This window comes from Lytechinus pictus, chromosome 2 (assembly GCF_037042905.1).
Source record: "Lytechinus pictus isolate F3 Inbred chromosome 2, Lp3.0, whole genome shotgun sequence".
NCBI classification, from domain to species: domain Eukaryota; kingdom Metazoa; phylum Echinodermata; class Echinoidea; order Temnopleuroida; family Toxopneustidae; genus Lytechinus; species Lytechinus pictus.
The window spans coordinates 29,692,248-29,716,891 of record NC_087246.1 but is presented as its reverse complement, the minus strand read 5'-3'; the positions used below and the strand labels follow the sequence as shown (position 1 = coordinate 29,716,891).

Sequence of the window (24,644 nt, the reverse complement as noted above, 5' to 3'; positions counted from 1 at the left end):
TCCTTTCCTCTTCCTCCCCCCTCTTTCTCTCAATTTCTTCCTTCATTGGCAAATTATTACCCCCACCCCCTCAGCTCAGCTTCAAATTTCCTACTCCGTGTTTGCCTTGGTGGCAGAAAACGAAATTACCCTCACACGTTTGATATAATTATCAAACATTGGGGGCACGGGTCCCCGCTGTTTCTGAAAATCGATATAGTTTTTGTAGTCCAGATTGTGTGATCGAGAGTTTCTTTAATAACGACTGAAATTGTCATAATAATAATAATAATGATAGGCATTTGTATAGCGCCATCTATCTAGAAATATTCTATTGCGAGGCGCGTTGTTATTATAATTATTATCCCGGCTCTAGCTCGAGCTGCCTTTCAGCGTTCATGCATGCAAGGAATTAATCCTGCCGGGTACCCATTCACCTCACCTGGGTTGAGTGCAGCACAATGTGGATAAATTTCTTGCTGAAGGAAATTACGCCATTGCTGGGATTCAACCCACGACCCTCTGTTTCAGTCAGAAGACTAATCCATTGGGCCACAACGCTCCACGCTCATGTTAAGAAGAACAATCAGGAGGTTACACACCTTGAAAAAAAAAAAGGAAACAAAACATCACGAAAAACATTCTTGAAAAAATAAGAAGGAACGGAAGATGAAGAAAGAAAGGAGAATGAAGAAGACAAAGAAAAACAAAACAGAAAAAAACAAGAAAAAAAGATTTAGGTAAAGAGAAGCCATACAGACAGAAAGAAATAAAAAGGAATAAGAGAGGAAATAAATACAAATAAAAAAAGGGAGAGAGCAAAGCCAGAGACAACGAGTTTTACAGATAAGATACATGTGGGGGTAGATATATGTAAATTTAGACATACATAGGAGGAGAAATAGTCATACTAGAAATTAAGTGAAATAGAAGAAATACAATCAAAAGAAAATTAGACATTTCTTATTAATTGTAAACGTTCAATATTATTGTTCTATATTTTTCTTCTTTCTGCATAAAAAAAACAAGAGTAAACTTTCAAAATTGGTATAAACGTGTATACGACTCTTTCTTATGACTGAAGCAGAATAAAAAAAAATAATATTAAATTAAAATATAAAAATATATAAAGATATAATTTTATATATAATGATTTCAGATTATTGTGTGAGTAGTATTCGTAGTTAGTAGTCGTACTAGTCGTAGTAGTCGTAGTCGTAGTAGTAGTAGTAGTAGTAGTAGTAGTAGTAGTAGTAGTAGTAGTAGTAGTAGTAGTAGTAGTAGTAGTAGTAGTAGTAGTAGTAGTAGTAGTAGAAGTAGTAGTAGTTGTTGTTGTAGTAGTCGTAGTAGTTGTAGTAGTCATAGTAGCCGTATAGTCGTAGTAGTCAAAATAGTCGTAGTAGTCGTAGTAGTAGCAGCAGCAGCAGCAGCAGTAGTATAGTAGTAGTAGTATAGTAGTAGTAGTAGTAGTAGTAGTAGTAGTAGTAGTAGTAGTAGTAGTAGTAGTAGTAGTAGTAGTAGTAGTAGTAGTAGTAGTAATAGTAGTAGTAGTAGTAGTAGTAGTAGTAGTAGTAGTAGTAGTAGTAGTAGTAGTAGTAGTAGTAGTAGTAGTATAGTAGTAGTAGTAGTAGTAGAAGTAGTAGTAGTAGTAGTAGTAGCAGTAGTAGTAGTAGTAGTAGTAGTAGTAAATTTATTATGTGTTATTTTTATTATTATTTACCGGGTACTTTGGGCTTTCTCACGAGACCGAACTTCAGTTGGTCAATGTTGTGTTTTTCTTTGTTCGATGTTAGCCCTCTACGTTGATGTGGCGTGAAAGCTTGGAGTTGCCTTAGCAGCGTTGCAATGGTTAGTAACGATCCATCCGATTAGCCAAGATGCTGCCACATTTCCGATCTTTGACCAATGACAGGAGTTAGGCCATAATTAGTATTAGCTAAGCCTAGGCCTAGGCAGGCCTAGCCTGGGAAGCCGTAGCAGATCTTCCGACAAACTTTTTCCAGTCTTAACACCATTTCCCATTCGTTGAAAGGTAAGTTAGAATATTTATGTGATTTGAATGTGTCGCTTAAAAAATATTGTGAAAAGCTGTTTGATTAAATTGTCACTGACTTTGTATGGGTTTTAGTAGTGAACATTGTCATTAGTTGATTTGTAAAACTTAGTTTTTGATTTGACACTGCCACTGGATGCCAGCGGGGCCTGGAGTGTCGTTGGTCCCCCCAGCAGATGCGGGGAGTGTGAAGCTGCACTCTGGCGTTGGCCGGCCTGCAGCTGGAGAATTATTCATACCCAGTCAGTCACTCAGTGGTACCTCGGCCGGGCTTCGGGCGAAGTTCGTGCAGGCTCCACTCCACTTCACTACTGCTACACTACGCTCCACCTACCCGAACTTCAGGACTGTGAAATCGATCGGCTATTACAAGTGACGAAGCTAAAGGTGGGATCAAAAAGTGGTTTATTAATTATTGTAAAAAATATAGAAAAAAAATATAACGAGAAAGAAAAATAGCTTAATACTCTACACCCTTATCACTCACACTAATACGAGGTTCGTATATATATACGAACCTTGTACACCGGACCGTGTTTGACCGTATATTTCGAAGTAGTCGGCAAACATTGCTTCATTGCTGAAGTAATAATAATATTTGCCGAAACTCCTTCTCGCTACGCACCGGGGCTCTTTCCGGTAAGTAGCAATACATAACAAAATTATACATATGATATTTAACTCATTTCATTTAAAAAGAGCAAATTTTGCTTACCTCGGCCTAGCAAGTGACTTGGTTTGTCTCTTCTACGGAAATACAAGGAAGCCCGTTGGTGGCGCTAATAAATTTCACAACCTTGATTCAGCTCCTCGGTAATTTTATAACTGTGTCTAAATTCTTTGAATGCGCAATTCTTATGATTAATTTACTAATTATGGGCACCAATAAATAAAATACCTTCAAAAACATAATTCAGGATTACTATTGGCGATGATAACACTTTTGTTGCAATTAATTTAAGACGATGACTAATATAATATTTTTTTTTTTAAATACACATGCCTGGAACGAAACCAGCAGTACAAGCAGTATTAACGAACGTCACGGTATACCAAAGTCTATACAATGAAAAGATTGGACACTTCACGGACTTAGCGTAATGCCTTGCGTCGATTTGCGTGTAAAATAGTGTAGGTTCCTAATCTTTCCCTTGTCGTGTCTTTGATATGAATATAAATCGCGCGCCCTCTTTAGGCAAAAATTGATATCTACGCTGACCAAATTTTATCTCCGTGAAATCTTCACTAAAGATCAAGAAAATATACATATTTTTAAGAAAAAACTTCAAGGAGAAGTCACGGAAGGATCTAAATGATTCGGTAAGTGTCATAGCAGAATGTGAAATACCAGATTATTGGTGATATTTTATGTGGGCAAAAGCCCACTATCTTTTTGACTTGTCGTGTGTGTCGCGTGCATATGACTGATATTCCTTCGCACGCGAGATGATATGAACCCATGGGTGCACCCTTATTTCACTCCGTGTCCATCCTCCGGTTATCCTCAAAATTGGTGATTTTGGGCCAGTATCTAAATCTAATTCCTCACACGTATTATTCACAGCCGATTTCAAAACATCGCATGCGATCGGTCGCAGGCCAAACAGCATAAATATTTATATCATATTGGATGGCTCAGAAAATACTAGACAGGAATAACCGTCGTTTCTGGGGATTTATTCAACAATTTCTGACATTTTACTATAATCCCCATTCACCGACGGTAGTGTGTTAGTGCGAGCCTGCATGTGTAATCTGGTCGGCAATTCGGAGGACGGGTTTTGTCCAGATTTTAATTTCTTTTAGATTCTAAATGACACTATATTATCTTGAACGCGAAGGCCCACTATTTTCGTTAGACTCTAATCTTTCTTTAGATAAGTACTATGTAAGTTCTATAAAATATTGAAAATATACGTTACCGATGAGTTATTCCCCAGGTTATTCCTTTTTTTTTTTACTTTCTGCCAGAGAGGAAAAAATGGCAGCTGTCAACGAGTTGTGCTTAATTATCAAGGCTTTCCGATTAAATTTTCGATATCCTGGCCAATCAATGCGAGCGACAAGTTCCGAACGCACGCATATCTACAAGCGCAAAGCAGCGGCACAAATCGCGATATATAGCGACTGGTAAGTTTACGTCTGTAAGGATGATGACGTCATCAAAGATGGCAACTTACGTTGACTAACGAAAGGATCGAAGATGACGATGTTTCGATCATCATTTGAAAGGAATTAGCAGTAACTGCGGTCTTAAGGTACAATATTTCTGAATTTAAAACATTTTTTCGTAAATATGGATGTGATTTCTTTTTCATAATGTGACATTTTATGTACAAAAAAACGATCGGAAAATCGGGTTTCCGCCGAATGTTAAATCTAACGTTACTGCTAATACGTTGTCTGTACGTACGGGTCTCCAAGCTCTTCAGTCTATGTATTGGTGAGTGAGCCAACGCAGTTCAGCGGAACAACCAAAATACAGAGAATGAAGCTTTTGGTCTAAGAAATATTCTAAGAGTTTGGGAAAATATTCAAAAAATCAGTGGAATATTATAATATAATAAACAAGGCTTCATTTCTGTAGTGTTAGGTGTCCGGACACCCAACCCCCATCCTACATGCTAAAATCAACGTTTGAAATTTTGAGCTGATCATGACAATTCCAAGTTGCATATGGGGTACAATGTCAATGATGATGCAAGTGGCTAGTCTTCTTGTCTTACTTGTTTTTATCATTTAAAGTGGGTTTACATTTCATTTTTCATTTAATACTTGTTTCTCCACACTTTTCCCAAGCTTGAAAATGATTAACAAAATGAAAATCAAGCCTAAGCCATTTCATGTAAATCACAACCCAGTGTAGGCTCAAGTAAATTTTGTCACGATATGGCCTCGGTATGTGGGGAGTGGGATGGGGCGCAATGTAATGTTGTAACCCGCACCCGTTGCGGTACGGGTTAACCTGCCGGTATGCCCCCGATCGCTGGTTGCGGGCCGGGCCGAGTTCATTCTCAAACCCGCAGACCGTCATACGAAAAAAAAGGGAGAAGTAACGACGCATAATAAAAACATTTACAATGAAAATTGAGTTAGGATCATGTGCTTCTTACGTGGCGGATTCTTTTAGAGACGTAGATATTTCCTTTAAAAAAATGCCGGCGTATTTTTGTCTTGTGAACAGTGAACAGGACTGAGACAGTTCGACATAATACATCGAGTTGCTCTTTCAAAGGAGCGCGAGAGAGAGGAGAGGAGAGCGGATGTGTTAGGAGAATGTAAACAGTAGCCAGAAAAAAATTGTGTAATCATGTCTGGCAGGGAGCGAGTGATGGTCAATGTGGCAGAGAAAGGAATGTTTTACGACTGGGAGAGTGGGAGAGAGAGAGATAGAGAGGGAGGGGAGGGGATGTGTTCGGAGAATGTAAACAGAAGCCAGAATACATTGCGTAATTATGTCTGGCAAGGAGCGAGTGATGGGCCACGTGGCAAAGAAAGGAATGCTTTATGACTTGGAGTGGGGCAAGTCGAGCCTGTTTCCACGGCAACGCTCGCTGTTTGAGCTCGAGGGATTTGCAGTGCACGGCAGTGAGACAGTTGTTTGCTTATTGGATTACCAAATTAGGTCATGACCTGATAGAGCGTGTTGTCAGGGGGGCGTTTCATGAAAGGACTTGTCGGACGTTTTATCCGACAAGTCCCATTTTATCCGACAGTTACCATAGTAACAGTACCTCTCAGCCAATCAACATCAGAGAAAGATGTCAGATATGACAACTTGTCGGATGAAAATGTTGATGAAACACTCCCCAGGTCAGAGTGTTAGCTGCCCTTTTTTGAAGACATGCTAAGCTGGTCTAGTGGCTAACTAACCCTCCTTTTCGTTATTTCATACATTTTCTGATGAAAACTGAAGCCCCCGCACCCTGAATGCCCAGATCTCTTAATTTTTCCGATGTACAATTGATTGAAAGTCTTTAAGATTTCTGAAGATGTAAAATTGGATTGCAATGGATTGCAAGTTTCTTGCAAATACCTCTCTCTTGACCGATCGATCAAGAGAGATAAAAAATAAAAAATAAATAAAAGCCTAGCTAAGCTTGCTAAGCACTAGTAACACGAGCTGTTTACGTAAGTTTATGGGCGCCCTCGTGCACGTTTGTTTTAGTTTACAAAGAATTTGAAGAAATACAAAAACAGAAGGAAATAATATGGAGATATACAAGAAGAAAAAATTGACTGTATCATTATCCTGGTATTTATTTCAATTTTGATTACTTTATAGACGAGGTCCCATAGAATTGAATATTGTAATTATGATTGTTGTGAGTCGCCGTGTCGACCGACCTGGACTGAAAAACAACATTGCCGATCTTTGCTGGGCTAGCTAGCGCGCGCTGAGCTGCGGCTCCAATCAGAGGAGTTAATTGCGTAATGCTTTCAATTTCGAGATCAGAGCGTACCCATTTCGTGGTACAAAGTCACCCAAAAAAACATTTTCTCTCTGGAATAAAAGGCGAATTTGCAAATTGTAAGTAAATTCACTCTAGGCTAGGTTAGTAGTTGGCATATATTTTCCTGATTTGAGCCTGTATAGTGTGGTGATTGCAGAAATAATATTTTTCATTTTTCAAAGATAAATTGACTTGAGGGATAAAACCCGACGGGTCAGCGGGTCCCGCTTGCAAATTATTCGATTATACGGGACGGTACGGTTCGGGTTTTCACTTGCGGGTTACAACATTAGCGCAATGACACTCTTCGAAGTGTTTTGGGCAAGAAAACAAGTTTTTAAAAGTCAAAGATATCTTCAAATCAATTTTACTAGCTAAATTTCATGTGTACTTCATGATTAAGGTCTACTTTTATTTGCATAACAATTTCAAAGTTCTGCGCAAATCATATTTCACAAGCTTTTCAAAAGTAAGTGGTGCTCACTCAAGCGGATATTACAAATGTATGATTTTACAGGATTTTTTCTAAGTGTAAACTTTTTTTGATACACACTATAGCATTCAGTCAGTCCGCAAGCCCTGAAAAAGTAGCTTCTTTTATCCAAGTGATATGACTAGAGGGTTTTTGCATAGTTAATGAGCTTGGTGCGAACCAAAACACCTCTTTTTATTCGGCCATTGCTGCTCTAAATATTGACCAAATTTCATGTTTTTGGTATCTTTGTAAAGAAGAAGAATCATTCTTTTAGGTCATGTGTTTGGATTTTTAAAAGAATGTTGTAATATAGGAAAAACTTTTGATCTAAAACATGAAACAAAATATTTTTTTTCATGCAACAAAAGTTGTTGTTTTCACACTTAATTTCTGTTTGGGCACAAATGATTTTTAAATCATGATAAAGCTGAAGATCTAAGCTTTAATATGAAATAATTTTTATAAGAAGATGTATTTTAGATGGGTCAGCAGCCAGCTTTTCATAGGCCAAGTACATTTTGCAGCTCAAAAACAAGAATACTGCGCTGTGATTGGTCATAGAGACCACACACCCATGCAAATTCCAATGTTCCCACACTTGGCCTCTGCAAGGTCACACTCACCATGTGGTAATCTCTTCAAATTACCCGCACCTGTTTGTTTTGAAAACAGTATTCAGCCAATCAGAACTCTGGATTTTATGTTACTCAGAAATTTTAGAAATCTCATCTTGCATCTTGATGGAAAAAGCTGGCTGCTGACCCATCTAAAAGATGCCACATATCAAGAGTTACATTGTAAGAAAGTATAGAGTTTGAGCTTTCTGATGATATAAGTAATGTTGGTGCCTAAAACACAAAATGTGGCACAATTTGCAAGTGAAAACAGAGGAAGAAAATTCTGTTTGATGCATCTTTTCAGGTAAAAAATTCACTTATTTATCAAAATATTTCATTCAAAAGAAATGACCAATATAAAAGAGTAACATTTACTCTTGCCCATGGTACAAAAATAATCAATATTACTCAAGGAGAAAATGGTTAAATTCTTTGAGAAAGAAAGTCTCACAAGTCACGAGATTTTACAGGGACATGAATTCAGCCACGAGAGGACTTGGATAAATCTTGCTCATTTGCTCATTAACACGGGCTTGCGGACTGACTGCATTTTAATATCTTTTGAGCTTTAGTTTTTTGTTCAAATCTCAAAACTTTGGTCCGTGAAGTTAGATCACACTTTTTCCAAACAGATTTCCAGCACAGCGCGCATTCGTCGATCAGAATAGAATTTTGAGATCGTGATACCAGCGTAACCCCTTGACCTACTTCACATTTTCATTAATAATTTTGTAGTTTATGATCTTGCCATCAATTTGGTAGCTATTATTTAAATTGGTTTTGTATTAAATGTGAATATCTTTTGAACAAATTTATGCCTGATGAATATTTTTTAAATGTCCGCGAAGTTTGGACACACCATCATAAAATAAGAGTTTTGTTACAAAAAATATTGCAGAAAAACCTAAGTCATGAAGTAAGTTAACCTGTCAATTCTCATGCAGTTTATATTCTATCTATTTCTTTTGCATATTTCAGATATTGTACATACACTCGTGTTTACAGGACTAGGACTTATTCTACCGCCCAAGTGAGCTTTAATCACCATGTTGCTGTGGAATAGATTGGAGAGGGGTATTGATATTGATCACACTTGATTCGCGAGTCAGGCGATAAGTATTTTTCACTTTGTATCGATGATGGGATGAACTTTTTATCTTTGATGAAAAACTGAGTTTTTGACATCTTCTCTGAAGCATTGAACCAAAACGCCAACTGGTGAACAAGGAATATGTTTGATTGACCTTTGAACAATTCAGCAGGTGATTTTCAGTGTTAATCCAACAAGATATTAAAGATGAGTTCACACCACTCAAGAACGTTGGGGAATGTAAAGGTTAACAAGGGAATCATGTTTCCCCCATTGACTCAGGCCTTAAACCAAACAAACCGCTCTTACTTCCAAGAGCATAACCTTATGATCCACGGAGATGGGGTCAAGGGTGCCCCACCCATGTCACCTCGAGGTCTGGAAGAGGAACTACGTACCCGTAAAGGGTCATCAACAAGACCAATGACTTCAGCGAGAATAGAACAAATGAATGCTCGGGCTGCAGAAGAACTAAAGGAGATGCAGGTATTATAACAATTTCCCTTCTAATGTTCGTATTAACTAAACTAAGAAATTACACCATTGATGTTAAATGACGTATATGTACACAGATTGACTTGCAAATTAATAATCATTAATAACAGATCTGTCAGACAGTAAACGTACAGTCACTAATAAAACAGAAATAACCTACTAAAGCTTTCACCCCTCTAAGTATGACTCATTATTGGCACACACTACCAAAGCTTCAGACAGGCTTTAACTTTATACATTTAATGTCTTTAGAAGAAAAGTAAAAGATAAATGGATGGATCTCGGCTGGCAGAAGAATAGGGGCAGATCTATGGAGGTTTGTTCTGGAGTTTTTTTAGGAGCAAAAATTGCATTCTACATGTATTCATAATCAAAGTGTTTTTATCTGTTGTATTTTTTTTGTTTTTTAATCACAGGGCAAAGAGAAACAGTATCATAAAAAGATCAGCAATCTTCAAAAGGCTGTTGAACAGCTTCGTCTGGAAGTCAACATGAAGGAAGAAAATCTATTAAAAACAAACCTCAAACTACAGCAAATTGTAAGTAATCTAAAGCTTGTAATGTCATTTCTTAAAGACACTGGTTTATCTTTAAAAAATCAGTTTTTCTGATCCTCTGCTCCAATGTATGGTTGTATGAGTAAATTAGTACTGAATTGAAAAATACTCCGCAAAGTACTTGTAAAGTGTGTAAGAATGAAACATTAGCCTTGGCCTTGGTGTTCATCACTTCCAAAATGTCAACGCCGCATCATACAGTTTTTGTAACAAAAACCATGAGCTACAGGAAACATCACTATGCACTTTCAAACGTCATTTTAATATTATTACGCCAATCAGAACTCTAGCAAATATGCGTAGTGCATTTGGTATTCAAAGAATGTTCTACCAGGGACCCATAAACCTAACTTTGGTTGAGTGTGGCACAATGTGAATTCTTACAATTTTTCTGAAGGGAAGTAAGTGAGAGTCAGAACCACTTCACGGCGATGCTTCTATAAAGGGTGAGCTATCTTTATCCTACATGTTCATGCTGACTTGATACTTCTGCAGTATATTTCTTTCATGTTAATGATAACCACTGTTCAGCTATGTATGTATGTATTTGTATATTTTGTTCAGGAGGAGCATTTTCGGTTACTGTACGAGGAAGAGAAATCATCTCATGAGGTCACCCGGCAAGAAGTGACCGAAGCTAGAGAGGAACTGAGAGAGAAAGAAAACTTTGTCGAGGCTTTAAAACAGAGACACGAACAACATACAAAAGAACTCAAAGAACATGTGAGATGAGATGGATGGTATCCATCATATTCATGTATTTATTTTTTATCTTATACCCATATTTGAAGTCGGATTTTAAAATCTTATCATTGGTTTCATTCAATTTTTGGGATCTATACACTATTTCTCTTGTAGATTCATAGAATTTCATACTTCTTTTATATTCATCTCATTGTATTTATTAATATCAACCCGAAGTATTTTTAGGGTAAAGATCTGTTGTAAATTTTTTGTTACGCAGATAAAAATAACGTGCAGTGTTGTAGAAACTCCCAATACCCTTTTTGCAAATGTTGTTATATTTGTTTGTTGTTACACAAATAACGATTCAATGATAGCATGTCCATTTGTCTAAAAACAAAACATTACTGTTGTGTACCCCAACCTCATAGAAATACCCTACTGAGTCTGGAGTGACATGGCAGTCACCAAGTAAGGTTAGGAGTGAGCGATGATAAAGAGAACCTGCAGTTGAATTCTTCTCTTATGCCCACATACATGTAACCTGTTTATTAAGGACTCCTGTCTCCAGTGACCACCTTTTCTGATTGCTATTTTCTGTGGGTGGCCAAGATAGACAGATTTGACTGTATTTAATTGTGTTTCATTATAGTCTTTGCAAAAAACCAGTGGAAGTATTAATCTTCATTATGAAAATCCCATCAGGTTCAGAACAAAACACATTTATTTAAAATGAATCTGAACTTAGTGATGTTGCTAAAGTGAGAAGGTTAAAAGTTCAGCAATTTACATGTATTTCTTCAAATGCATCTCAACAGCTTGACGCTCAGATCACAGAACTCAAGACCAAATACGATGCTGACATAGCAGATAGGGATAGACGTCTGGACAATCTGAAGAAACAAATGGCAAGTCATCTCAAAGATAATTCTTGGTAAGTCAATACCATAAGAGGCTACTCCCCCAGATATTCTGTTTTTCAGATGAACTAGAGAAACAGAGATTAATTTAATGTTAAAAAGAGAAAATGGAAATAATATTACCACTTTGAATAATAAAAATTGATGTAATAAGGTTTCTTAATAATCCATTGTTCTAAGAGAGGTTAGACAATCACATGGGAGATAGACAATGGGTATAAAAAATTGATCATTTGTGTTAATGCCTGCCAATTCAGCACCATGCAAAGGTAAGGGGGTTTTAAAGAAAATTGCAATGAGTTGCAAACTGTCAAATTATTTGCCAATTAATCCTGGAAAGTTTTGGAAAATTGTGTATTTAAGATGTATTTTAAATTATTTATATTGTTTGATGTTTATGCAGTCGGCCATCTGATGGTAAGCAAGTTTTGGCTGGTTTGCATTTATAACAGTTCATTTGATGAGTTTAATATGGAACTCCCCGTGACATAGAGAGTCGGTGAAATATGGGGATGTGTAAATTTTATGCATGTATGTAGCAAAGGAAAAGAAAAGTTGTTTAGAAAGGCAGTTTTGTTTCGTTTTATTTTTCTGCAGGGAGAGGCAACAGCAACTCGAGGAGCTGAGTAAAGAACTTGGAAAGATGTCAGAGGAAGCAAATATGTTGAAGAGCAAACTCAAAGCAATGTCTGTAAAGAATAAGGTACAGTATAATTGAATTGTAATGCACGATTGACAACATTGTTGAATGAGAGATAATATAAAAAAATACACATGTATAGATACATGTTATGTGTATACATCCATTATTACTAATACAAAATTATTGTTTATAAATAAACCATCATTTGTAAGCCATAATGTATGTACAGTGTACTGACTTAGCTATACGTATATGTATAATTTTTTTATCAATTTTACTCGAAACTTAAATCGTCATTTTTTTTCTCCTCAAATAGTGTTCAGCCTAATACGAATAGGCACAAAGCCAGATCGAGTCCAAAAGTCAATGTGCACTTTTTCGCATAATTCAAAGAACATTTCCTTTTTCTTGCAAACTGGCAAATGCCAGTGACTCACATGCCTTATCATGAATTCATTATCAAGATCTAAAGATTATTCAATCACATAAGTGAAGTGCAAACACTCATGAGCACATAGCTTGGGCCCGTTTCATAAAGAGTTACAACTAAAGTGTATACACTATTATACATGTATGTGGTAACTTTGCCATTATAGCAAATACTGTGGTAATGAGGCTGAACATGACGGTAGGAAATAATTTGTATGTTTTAGGGGCAATTTTTCCACATCGAGGGGGCTTTTCTTTAATTTCAAGGTCTACATTTTTATGCTCATTGTGCAATGCTGCTGTGAAAGCAAATGTCACTATTTTACCGATTTTTCTCGATGTTCTCGAATATTGTTTGTGACAGATATGGGAGTGACTGTAGACATGTTTATCGCCCAGGCATTCCATCTTGGAAATTTGAGGGGCGATTTGGGCCACCATGAGGTCGAAATCTCCTGTCACCCTCATGTATTTCCTACCCCGCCCAGCAGCCAATCACAATCAAGATTACATGTACCAGGGGTCCGTTGCAGAAAGAATTGCGTTTAAACGCAAGTAAAAAAAATCAATCGCGAGTCCCAAATGCACGCTGTTGATTGGTTGAAAAATCAAGTTACGCATGATTTTTAGAGTTGCAATTGATTGCAACTCTTTCTGCAACGGGCCCCTGGTGGGTGTTTCATAAAGCTGTTCATTAAGAAAGACTGGTGATCCTTTTTTGTAGTAAATGGTATATTCATTGGCGATTGTTAAACGCGTAAGAAAGGTTCACCAGTCGTTCTTAAGGTCCCTCTTAAGTTACAAGCAGCTTTATGAAATGGCCCCGAGGTAGTTAATAATAATAATTTAGGTTACCATAATTGTAACACTCTATGAAACAGGCCCCTGATGGCAAATAACCTTGCTTGATCTGGAAATGAAACTGCAAATAAGTGGCATTCCTTCCCGAAATAGGAAAGTGGGTTTGGGGCCCTTCTACAGTGAAAATGATTAACTAAATTCATTTTAACCCTCCTCTTGACGTTTCCCGCACTGTTTTGTTAATTTTTTCCTCGGATAATGTTTGCTATAAAGAACACCACGAAGAGTTTCTACAGCAAAAATTAGCACATTATGCGGAGCTTTAGTTTGGGGGAGTAAGAGCAACAAGATGATTTGCATGCTAACTTTGCATAAATTAGCTAAGTTAACAGCAATTTTCACGATATGATACCATTTTGTAGACAATACGATCCAATTTGTAGGTACAAGGCAACATGCGTGCAAATTTTTGGCAAAGATTTCAATGTGATATTATTTAGAGCTGAGTGAGCAAGTGTGTATGCAGAAGCAGCATATGTATAATAGTTTCTTCTCTTATTTCACATTTTCAGGAGGGATGTCCAAATTGCCCATCATTAAAAGTGCAGTTAGCTTCAAAAGAGAAGCTTGTTCTAGAGAAAGATGCACAAATCAAACAGCTCATGGAACTCTGTAAGAAGTTTGAAAGCCAGTTATCACAACAGGTAAACGTTTGATAATAGTGGATTCTGTTTGTCAGATTAGGCACTTCTGGCACTTCAAGATTATCATAGTGAATCTGTTGTTTCAACCATGATGATCTTTCATTCCAAGGAATTATACCTGTCAGAATCCTACCTCACTTGAGCCTAGTCTGGCATTTGTTAAAGCCTGTCTAAAGCATTTGTAACAAGTCAATAATTTTAAATATAATCAAGTTTTGTCTTACATTCCAGTCTTACAAATTCATCTTGGCTGTTAAAGCTTTCTTCATTCATTGATTCTATGTGGAAATTGAAGTTTGCTTTTTTATTTGTTATTTCTAACTTTTTATGGGGGGGTATTTCTTTCTCTTTGAAAAGGGGCCTTTTGAGCACTTGGCTCACAAAATTAGTGATTTTATATCAGAAAGCTACAGACAAAGATCGTATGAAATTTTCAGCCCTTTGTAGTTTGAGTAGTTTAATATATATATATATAAATATATACATGTATATATTATATAAAAAGAAAGTATATGCAGATAGTTTCATTCATTTTGACCTGGCACCCTGACCAACCAAAAAATTTTGATGTCAGACTGCAAAGTTCATCCAATAAAACACTTCTTTATTGTTATCCTTCACATTTTAACTGTTGTAGCCATACATATTCATATACATGTAATCTACAGTATGTATTGAAATGGTAAAAGGCACCTTAGGGAATGCTTTAAGTGATATCTGATCAAAGAAAATTGCTGTAGCAGGATTTGATCCCTGCTCTGGTCAAGTGGTTCTGACTCACTTATCAATCAGAGGGGCATGGGTTCAAATCCCAGCTGTTTGAGTAAAATTTCTTCAGCAAGAAATCCATCCATATTAGCACTTAAGGTGCGGGTTCCTGACTGGATGATTTATTTCTTGAAATGTTTGTTCATATGGATGGCCCACGCTAAAGGCAAGGTCCTCATCATAGCATGTTACAAATACAGATAAACTTGCATAAGTCGACCTTATGTGAGTCAAATATTTGCCCAAGTTGAAGTAATTTTTAGACGAGATTGGGCTACTTTACCTTATGTAATCTGGGGGCTGTTTCATAAAACTGTTATAAATGATTTTACGAATGTATAGAAACATGATCCTGTGCTTATATGAGATAACAAAAAAAATTCCTTGTTAAGTTGGATTGCATTTCCAATATCCTTTATAAGTTGTTGACAAACAATCAATTTTGGCACCGAAATGTTTGCTAACGAATTGAATTTCAATACAAAGATCATATTTTGAATTTAGCTAATGGTAATGAAAATAATTGAGATTATGAGAATCTGTTTCTTGTACCCAGGAATGATATTTCAATTGTTCATGAAGTAAACAGCTTTGTGAAACAGCTCCATGTTCCTTTGTTTTAATCCATAGAGCATCTTGAAAGAATGCTATGTTTTGGTACATGGAGAGAGAAGTCCCAGTAAATGTGAGTTTTAGCTGTCCTAGCACTACAAAAATATCCCCCTTTCTGATACTTCACTTCTCACGACTGTAACTTTGCCCGCTTTATTTGACTCTTTGAACATACATTGGGCTGCCAACTTAGACTCAAATCACATTTCATTCACAAGGCAAGCACAACATATTTAAAGGAGAATGAAACCCTTGAAACCAGCTGAATTCATATCAAAGAGAAAAATCAAAGAAACATATTGTTGAAAGTTTGAGGAAGATTGAATGAATAATAAGAAAGTTATGAGCATTTGAATATTGAGATCACTAATGCCATGTAGTTCCTCCCATTGGCAATGCGACCAAGATCTGTGATGTCACACACGTACAACTCCCTCATTACATTAGTACTTATTTCACTTATATTCTCACTTTTAAAGAGTCTATCACAAGGTGAGGTGTTCTCTTTATGAGAGGACAAGTACAGAGGTTTCACAACATTATATCATTGATGAATCGTTTGTCATATGATTAGAATGAGCAAAAAGAGATGTTTTGGGGTATATTTTCAGTGTTCAAAAGGGGAGAGTTGTTCATCTGTGACATCATAGATCTTGGTCGCATTGCCAATGGGAGGATCTCCATAGCATTAGTGATCTCGACATTCAAATGCTCATAACTCTTCTATTGCTAGTCCTATTTTACTCAAACTTTTGTTGATCATATTCTTTGATTTTTCTGCTTTCACAAAAGCTAACTTGCTCCAAGAGTTTCATTCTCCTTTAACTTCATTCAACTTATTTAATTCGACCCACACAAACAAAATTACTGACATATGCATCCCATTGCATGGAATGATTTTCCTGGTATCGCATCGCAAATTGCTCCACATTTTTGAAAGACTGCTATGCATATTCTTTTGTATAGCATTTGAGAGCTTTTCTCTTATAACCAAAAATGCTATTCAAATTTGTAAAGCAAAATTGTCCCCTGCCATTGTACACACATCCAGCATTCATTAAACAGATTATATTTTGAAACTAGGATAGCCCCTATTTTTACATGTAGTAAGAGACCATGTTATAGATAATTATCATTAGTATCTTGTTTTACACTAGCTTTATACAATCTATAACTTCATACATTTACAAACATACATGGTGTTCATGACTCGCCTATTAGTGGGAAAATCAATACGTTCTTCTATTTATTCCTTTCAATTCTAATAGCTTGCACAGCTTTGCATGTAGTAAAAGATTGAAACAAAGTGATGCCTCTACAACAATAAGTATGAATAAATGGGAAGTCTATTCAGAAGTATCCTGAGTTTTGTATGAATAGACAGGAAGTCTATTCAGAAGTTCCCAGGGTAATTTTCAATAGGAGTTTAGTTCATTGTCAGCTTACTCTGTATTGAAAGCCTCTTTTCAATTTTAAATTGCCAGGCTTAGAAAGCTCATGAATACATCTTCTGAATTAACCAACTTAGAAAAAAAACTTCACAAAATAAGTATGGTATACCATTCCAAACAAGATACAGAATATATAGCTAGAAGTCTCAAGGTCTACTTGTATGATATTATACATAGCAAAATTATACTTTTGGCGGGTAGGATTATTGATATCTCTCTAAAAATTTTACACACATTTTGTTAATACAATAAACCAATTCCAAGTTATTGTGGGTTGAATGAAGAGAGCCCATGCAGAACCTCTCCTAGAGTGGCAGACTAAAATTAATTAGGTGCAGAGGGGGAGGGGATGGGTTTTCTTGGCAAGCAAAGAGTTAAAAGCAATGAGGACCCTTTTCCTACATTGAAACGTACATTGGATTTGGAATATTGGGACCCGTTGCAAAAAGATCTAAACTGGGCTATTTCGGACCAGAATATACTTGGGGGGTCAATGTTACCCCCCCCCTCAGATCTCGGCCACTGATTGCGCGATTGCCGCGAAAATTTGCACGCGTGTAGAGCCGGATGTAAACTACAAGACTGTATGGTAACATTTTCAAAAAATTAATTTTTATTAATTAATTATGCAAATAAGCATATGAAATTTGCCCTAAATTTGTTTTTTTGTGTATTTTTTTGCTTTTAACTCAAGTTATATAGCTAGTAGAATGCTAGTTTTTTGTGAGAGTATCAATTACTACATTTCTCACAAATATCTACAAAAAATTGCAAAAATATAATTAATTTCTTATGTATTTTAGTGTTTTTTCAAACCTTTGTTTTTTGTTGTTTTTTCCGATGAACTTTGTCGAGGACCCTTTTGCGATCATAAATAGCATAAAATAAATCCATTTAAATCAATAAAAGTAAAAATAATCATTTATGATTTTGGGTTGAAAAACACAATTTGCATTGACTTTGTTCACAGAATCACGTTTTTGAGCAATTTCTGGTCTGACATGCACTTACAAAATAGTGTGTGTAATTTCAAAACCGCTTACCCGGACGTCGAAAATTTGGTATCAAAAGATGCGCAAGACTTGAAAGTAAAAAGTCAGCGAGCAGCGCGGTCAAAAGAGTTCGGGCGACGGCGCAGTGACAAAATTTGTCGAGGGGGGTCAAATTGACCCCCCCCCCCCAGTTTATTAAGGGTTAACGTTACAACTAAAGAAAATCCAACATACTTTGAGCTAATCAAAGGCACGTATTTAGGAGTTGTGCTTAAAAAGCATCCTCAACATCCCCTGATCAATTGAAATAAACAATTTAAAAATTGAAATAAAGATTTTTGTTTTGTGCCAGACAGTCCTTTGAATGCACATTTATGCAACTATAATTATGATCAGCCATTGCCATTTTTGTTGAAGGGTCCTTGTTTTGGGTTTAAAATTTGTGTTGTGATTGCCGTACATGTAGGTTTTATAAGACCGGACACTGTTTTACTCTTTACCAATTTCTCCTCTTGATATGCACCTTTGTTACCAATTTGAACCACTCCCTTTCCCCATGATGCTTCTTCCCACTAATGTTTTTTTTTTTTTTTTTATAAAGCAAGCTTTGTGATGTTGAAAGAACAAAACAAAAGTCTTGGTGCACATGCTTTTGAGATTTGACTTCATTTTATTTGTATAAAGAAATCATTCCTTTCTTTACTGATGTGTTTTAGTATACATTGGTTATTTTTCATTGAATATTATTTTACACATCATTTCGTCAATTTATATCTTCCCTCCAGGATGTGATCATGAAGCAGTTTGCTAAGGATAAAGGCTTCAAGACATCTTTCCAGCCAAAGAAGTGAGATTCAACATGTGTTTTGTGGTAAACTGTGATCACTTGGGCATTATTATACCAATGCTGACTGCAAGCCCATTCAGCATCAAACTATCCACAAGGGAAAAACAAGAGGAGACAGACAGACAGTGGGCGATTTAAAGTGTGGTATTAAAAGTGGGTGCGAACAACACCAGATCAGACACAACACAACATGAAAATGGAGTGGTTTTGAGAGTGACCTCTTTAAATATGACAAAGAGTAATGATATTAGTTCTTCTTAAAGGTTTTCATGATTGTTGCATTCTGAAAATTGAGATTTTAGTGCATTTTTGTAATGATCTCCCTTTTGTGGTAAAGATTGAAAGAGTAAGGTTGTTGAGATGATAGGTGTGACGCCATGAGCTATCGATAACATGATCAGTATCATCTTTCTGAAAATCAGCTCGGTGTTGGATTCAGCAGCCTTTTGCATGATCTTAACACCAACACCATACTTAAAAATCAGCCGCTCTCTGTGAAAAGGTATGATAATCTCCCAGAAACCCCGTACAATTCATGTGCGACATCTATAGCCATGTCTTTTGTACCTCTGTGATGCACAATACATCATGCAATGACCTAAATAATGTTAACATGAAAATTATAGCCTCAAGCCACGTACGATGCCCCCCCCAAAAAAAAATCCCAAGAAGATCGTAAACACTATTCCATTTTACAATGGCCATATCAAATGTAACATTGACCAAAATATACTGCTTAAAGATACATATATCAAGGAAAATAAAGAATACAGCAGATGACATATTGCATATGGATCTGATTATTAAATTCTTTACATCTTTTGAGATCAATTTTGCAATAAATATCAATATGACTTTGATAATGTGAAATTGCTTTAAACATGTACCTTATGCACTGTTTTATAAGTTAAAATTATTTATCATTTGATAATTTTTACATTAAATGAACTATATGTTGTTTCTTTTTAAAGAGGCCTGCCATTGACAAATCATGGGGAAATTGAATCGGTACGAAATTTGCAAAGGCCAATCGACATGCATAACATAATCCGTCTGTTGTCATGAGAGCCCGTCGTCGGACTAACGCGATAAAAGTTCGGACAGCACAAGTTTGACCGAACTCGTGATCGTTATTTCCTCCGGGTTGTCGCAGTTTCCAACAATCCCAATTCCTAGACTCTAAGCAGGTCTCTTGATTGCTAAACCAAAACAAATATACTCTGTGAAGTTACATGTATCAAAGTGAAAACATGCAGTTTACTTCTAGTTGGTTAGTCTACTACCTATCGCTCTCCTATTAGACCTCCCAGACAGACAATGCCGTCGTCTATTACATAACACCCCCAGGGAGTCTGGAAGCAGGCCTTGTAATTGCGCTTCCATATCATAAGCTGTTTTTTCATCGAGCAAAATTTTAAACGGCAATAAATCATGACACTTGGAACAGACTATCCTTATAGTGAAAGTGAGCCGAGTGAAAGACTTGAATCCCTTCTCCGTTCTGAGATAGGCCTTGATTTCCCCATGATTTGTCAATGGCAGGCCGCTTTGATAAGGTTTTAGCTTGAATGCAAATTTTACTATTTATTTCTGTGTGCTCCAAACACAGTAACACTGATGATTATTATTATTTTTATTTTTTTCATTAAAACAAGTATTACATTTCTGGTTAGTTTGGTATCATGTACAGTTACATTTGCAATAATATATGACTAGTTCAGATCCTACACTCATATTATCCTCTTTTGAACTGATGGCAGTCTCTCAACATCTGTCTTTTATCATAAATCACTATATTTTTTAAATAAGTTTATCGGAATAACTCTGATCTTGATAGTTCAATAATTTCCTTGCAAGGAAATGCAAAGAAAAAAGAGCCAAATTGTACATGACTCTTATTTTGTAATAGCTCCCTCATTGGTCATTCAGCTGAATTGAACAAAAATTAAGGTGCCATTTTGAGTTTTACCAGGTCTTCCATTATTTTTGTATTATTTGAAATGCCAAAGGTGTAAGTTCTTATGTCTAGATACTGAAAATGATGGTAATTGTGTGGAAGAAGTCTAATCATTAAGATGCACCTATAGTATTACGTAATCAATCCCTGGATAAAAGTCAAACATGTTCTGTATTCAATGTATTGTAAACCAAGGTAATTTGAATCAAATGTGATTTTCTGTGATGAATTTTGTTACTTTGCTTAAAAGGAATGTTGTAGTAGATATGAGTAAGTTGATACTTGGACCCATCAGAGATGGACACCCATCATCTAGTTAATAATTTACTAACATGTGACTGTCATTGTCCTCTGAATGAAATTCTCTTGATATTTATCTTCTTTGATTGTATCGTTTTTCAGCGTTAATTAGGCCATTAGTTGAAAGAAGTAGTGAGTGATTGCACAAACTTGTCTAGATTACAAATTCATCAAGTCATGCCATCACTAGGATGTTAAAAACTCATTTATCAATATGTCATGTCAATTTTAGAGTTATGACAGGAGAAACAACTTTGGTTTGGCTAGAAGATGTACTATTGAATGTTTCCAGGCAATATGAAGTTTCCACCATTGCCATATGTCTAAAAGAAGCGTACAGCTTTTTCTAATCTACCTCTAAACTGTTAAGATATATAGATAATAATGATAATAATAATGGTATATTTACACAGGGTAGCCACTTTAGTTCAGAAAACTGTTCTCCCAGCGGGCCCTGCTATTATTACCCGGCTAAGCTAGGCTACCTATTCAGGTGCACACAGCTTTTTGAGGAATTTAACTTCCTGCCGGTATCCATTTACCTCACCTTTCAGGTGAGGTAAAAGGTGAAAGGTTTTAAAATCCAGTGACGATATGGCTATCCGAGTGTTCTCCCAACCAACTTTTATTGGCAATGCATGTCTAGGCATGGGGCTTGCATGCATTGCAAAATCTGAAGGAATTTAAAAAAAAAAAATCTTTATAAACTTCCATATGAAATGGATGTTAAAAGTTCAAATAGTCAGCTACCCCCACCACTTCAGCAGCTCACTATCAGGAGGAAGCCAAGGCATGGTAAATTACCGATTGGCCTGCTTCGTCTACTTTATTACCATTTGGTCTCGTCCCTCATGGTCTATTCATAGTTTGTAAAAAGTCAGTCCATCGGCTGCCCATCTCTAATGAATTACATTTCTAGTTTATGAATCACATTTTAATTTCACAAAGCGCAAAATAAGTAGTCGCGAAAAGTAGACCGACTGCTTGTTTACATGTATAAACCAAAGACGTATCATTGAGATTGCTGAATTACTACATGAGCTATTTGCCACTGTTTTTTGCTCTGTGCATTGTATATTCATTTAATAGGAAACTGTATGTAATTACAGGGAAACATTTCATCCTAGCTGTCTTAATGCAACCTCTCTGATTCTCTGTGTTAAGGTAAGGGGTTGCGCTGTTGAGGGGGGAGGTAGGAGGCTCTTTTGCTCCTATGAACTTCCAAGTAATAAGCAACGCTAGAAAAGAAAGAAGAAGTATTAAAAAACAGGTTTTTCATACTATAATATTCATGCAACCTTGTCATATTTCTTGTTAGGTACTTGTGGAAGAAATTGAATCTGCACATATTCAGAAGTATCTGATACCGTCCATTGAATTGAAGTGCAATTTTTTATCCGTGTAAATAGTTTATTATAAATATTATAGAACTAATGTTTGTTGTGTTTTTTTATATACTTATGCCTCTTAAATTTACTTGCCAAAGTAAATAGATTGATATGTTGTTTTTCCTCTGATACTTAACCATAGAAAATATACTTTTCCACTTCTGTTTGAAGATACATGTCATGTATGTATGTGTATTTTTTTGTATTTGCTTCTTTTTTATAGTAATTAATTGATCGAATTAATATTTTTCACACGAACAAGGTTGTGAAGCGACATTTATGAAAGAACTATGATTTTGTTTAACTTTCTTACTCATTTTTATATTAAATCTATTTGTTAATAGATTGTTTGAAACAAGATGCAAAACGTTGTCTAAATGTGTTCTTTATTTTTATGTCTGATGAGTGCATGGATGTACGTGGAAGTAAAGCCAGACATGTATGAAGATGAAGGCATATCAATTCCAAAGGTTTCGTTGATTCAATACCAATACGTGAATGAAAAAAAAATATGTGAATGAATATACGATTCACTGTTATTGGCCTTTTATTGAAATGGAAGATGAGCTTTCCAAATTCTGCTATGAATAGTTATCTTATATGTTTCATTTAGCTTTACATTTGGCTTCCGATCTCATTTTAATCTAGCTTCGGTATGTCTTGTTACAGGGCGTCCCACAAGAAATGAAACTGATATTCTCAGCCCGAGGGGACCAGTCAAATGTATTGCTGTACACATGCGTGACCAAATTATTTCCAAACACCCCCCCCCCTAACGAGTTTTTTCTCTGTGTGCAAAATAACCCCCTAAACAAGTTGTTCGCGAGCTTCATTTACACAATTTGGCCCCTAAACAAATTGGCGCCAGAATATGACCTCGGGGGGAAAAGCTTGGGGGAAAAACATACCATAAACACGTTTGGCTATATAGTCTTTTAAGATAAAGCTTTTGAAAAAAAAAAAACATACCCTAAATACGTTTGACCATTGACCAGTTTTTCAAAACCACCCTTTTAAAAAAAAAACGGTGTTTTGATACCCTTAACGAGTGCACGCGCAGCCCGCGTCCAAAACTGATTAAAAAAACACCCCTTTAAACGCGTTTTTTTTTTTGGGGGGGGTCACGCATGTGTACAACAATATATTTGACTGCCCCCCCCCCCTCCGGGATTCTCAGCCACTTTCTTTTCAGCATAGATAAATGATTTGTGATGTCTTGTTTAGATGATCATAATTTTTTACTTTATTTTAATACATATAATGACACAAAGTTTACACATCGATAGGCAAGAAGAGCTTGAAATGTGAACGACATAATCAAGTTGTGTAGAAAAATTGTTCAAAGAAATGTTTAAGATACGAGTCATACGGCGATCATGTGTGAGAAAAGAATGGGTCACTAATGTTCATTGTGTGTTCTTTGTTATGTTTCTTTCCTTGAATCTGTATATGAGAGTGGATGCAGATTCAAATGTGAATTTCTGCGTATTTTATTTTTCCGATCCTCATTTTAATTGGTCCGTAACCGCCATGCGTGACTAATGGTCTCAGATATTAAATTTCTTTCATTCTATTACTGTAAAATTTTGAACCAAAATATATTTGATGATATTTATCTCAGGAAAGGGTTTCCCTTTTCTGGTACACACTGTATAGATGTATTTCGTCCTTCACCTTAATAGTTAAAATGCAAATCTTTATACGAAAGTTCGCTTTTGTCGATATTGCATTCTCCAATTCAATTATCCATCGGTCTAGCGTCCTAAAATCCCAGAGATACGGAACCTAATAAACTGAAGTATCTGCCTTTCTTTCCTTCATTAAATGTTGTTATCAAATCTTCATGCTTCCGTCTCCTCCCTATGGACCAAAAAAAAGTTTCCTTCTTCTTCTTCTTCTTTTTCTTCTTCTTTATGTATTTCTCAAATGCTAGCACTGGCTTGTCGGAAGGGAGATCAAGGAGACAAAACCGGGGGGGGGGGCTTGCATTGACGTAAAAAAATGTCTTTTTCATCAAGATAGGGCACGTTACATACGTAACGTAATAGGAGTGTCAAAAACACTAAAATAATAAAAAAGGAAGTCCATTTCGCTCGCAAAGTTACGTATTTAGAGTCAAATTTGCGAGGGTATAAAAAACTAAAACGTTTTATAAAGGATGTACTTTTTGCCCCAACAGTCAACACTACGTGTTTAGAGTCCGATTTGCGCGAGGTGTGGGAGGTGGGGCCGTACTAAACCCAATGATGTAAGTAAATGTGAAACCGACGACCGAAGTCCGTGACATATACAATTAAAATATCGCTGTACTAGTTTAGGGGGTTAAATTCAGAGAATTCTTGCCAAGGGTATCGTTTTGCTTCCAATACTTATTAACATGATTAAGGGTAGGGTTTCACACGCCAATACTTGTTATTGGGTGCATTTT

General features: G+C 36.2%; 1 protein-coding gene across 2 annotated transcripts; it reads left to right on the top strand.

The window, feature by feature from the left end:
• The first annotated feature begins 1,801 nt into the window (after window positions 1–1,801).
• On the top strand, window positions 1,802–22,579 carry LOC129254427 (golgin subfamily A member 4-like). 2 transcript variants are annotated; one of them, XM_064115211.1, is made up of 9 exons: window positions 1,926–2,011; window positions 8,557–9,154; window positions 9,580–9,702; window positions 10,285–10,443; window positions 11,223–11,338; window positions 11,922–12,027; window positions 13,770–13,901; window positions 15,300–15,354; window positions 18,510–22,568. In XM_064115211.1, coding segments are annotated over exons 2-9 (972 nt in total). In that variant the 5' UTR covers window positions 1,926–2,011; window positions 8,557–8,875; the 3' UTR covers window positions 18,512–22,568. The 2 variants fall into 2 exon arrangements, with proteins under 2 accessions (XP_054748866.2, XP_063971281.1); XM_054892891.2 differs by lacking the exon at window positions 15,300–15,354 and having other exon boundaries at window positions 1,802–2,011; window positions 18,510–22,579.
• The last annotated feature ends 2,065 nt before the right edge of the window (window positions 22,580–24,644 follow it).

Coding starts and splice junctions, on each gene's coding strand:
- LOC129254427 (XM_054892891.2), top strand. CDS start 8,876: ATGAGTTCACACCACTCAAGAACGTTGGGGAATGTAAAGGTTAACAAG. Junction 12,028..13,769: donor CAATGTCTGTAAAGAATAAG/GTACAGTATAAT, acceptor TCACATTTTCAG/GAGGGATGTCCAAATTGCCC. Junction 13,902..18,509: donor AAAGCCAGTTATCACAACAG/GTAAACGTTTGA, acceptor TCTTCCCTCCAG/GATGTGATCATGAAGCAGTT.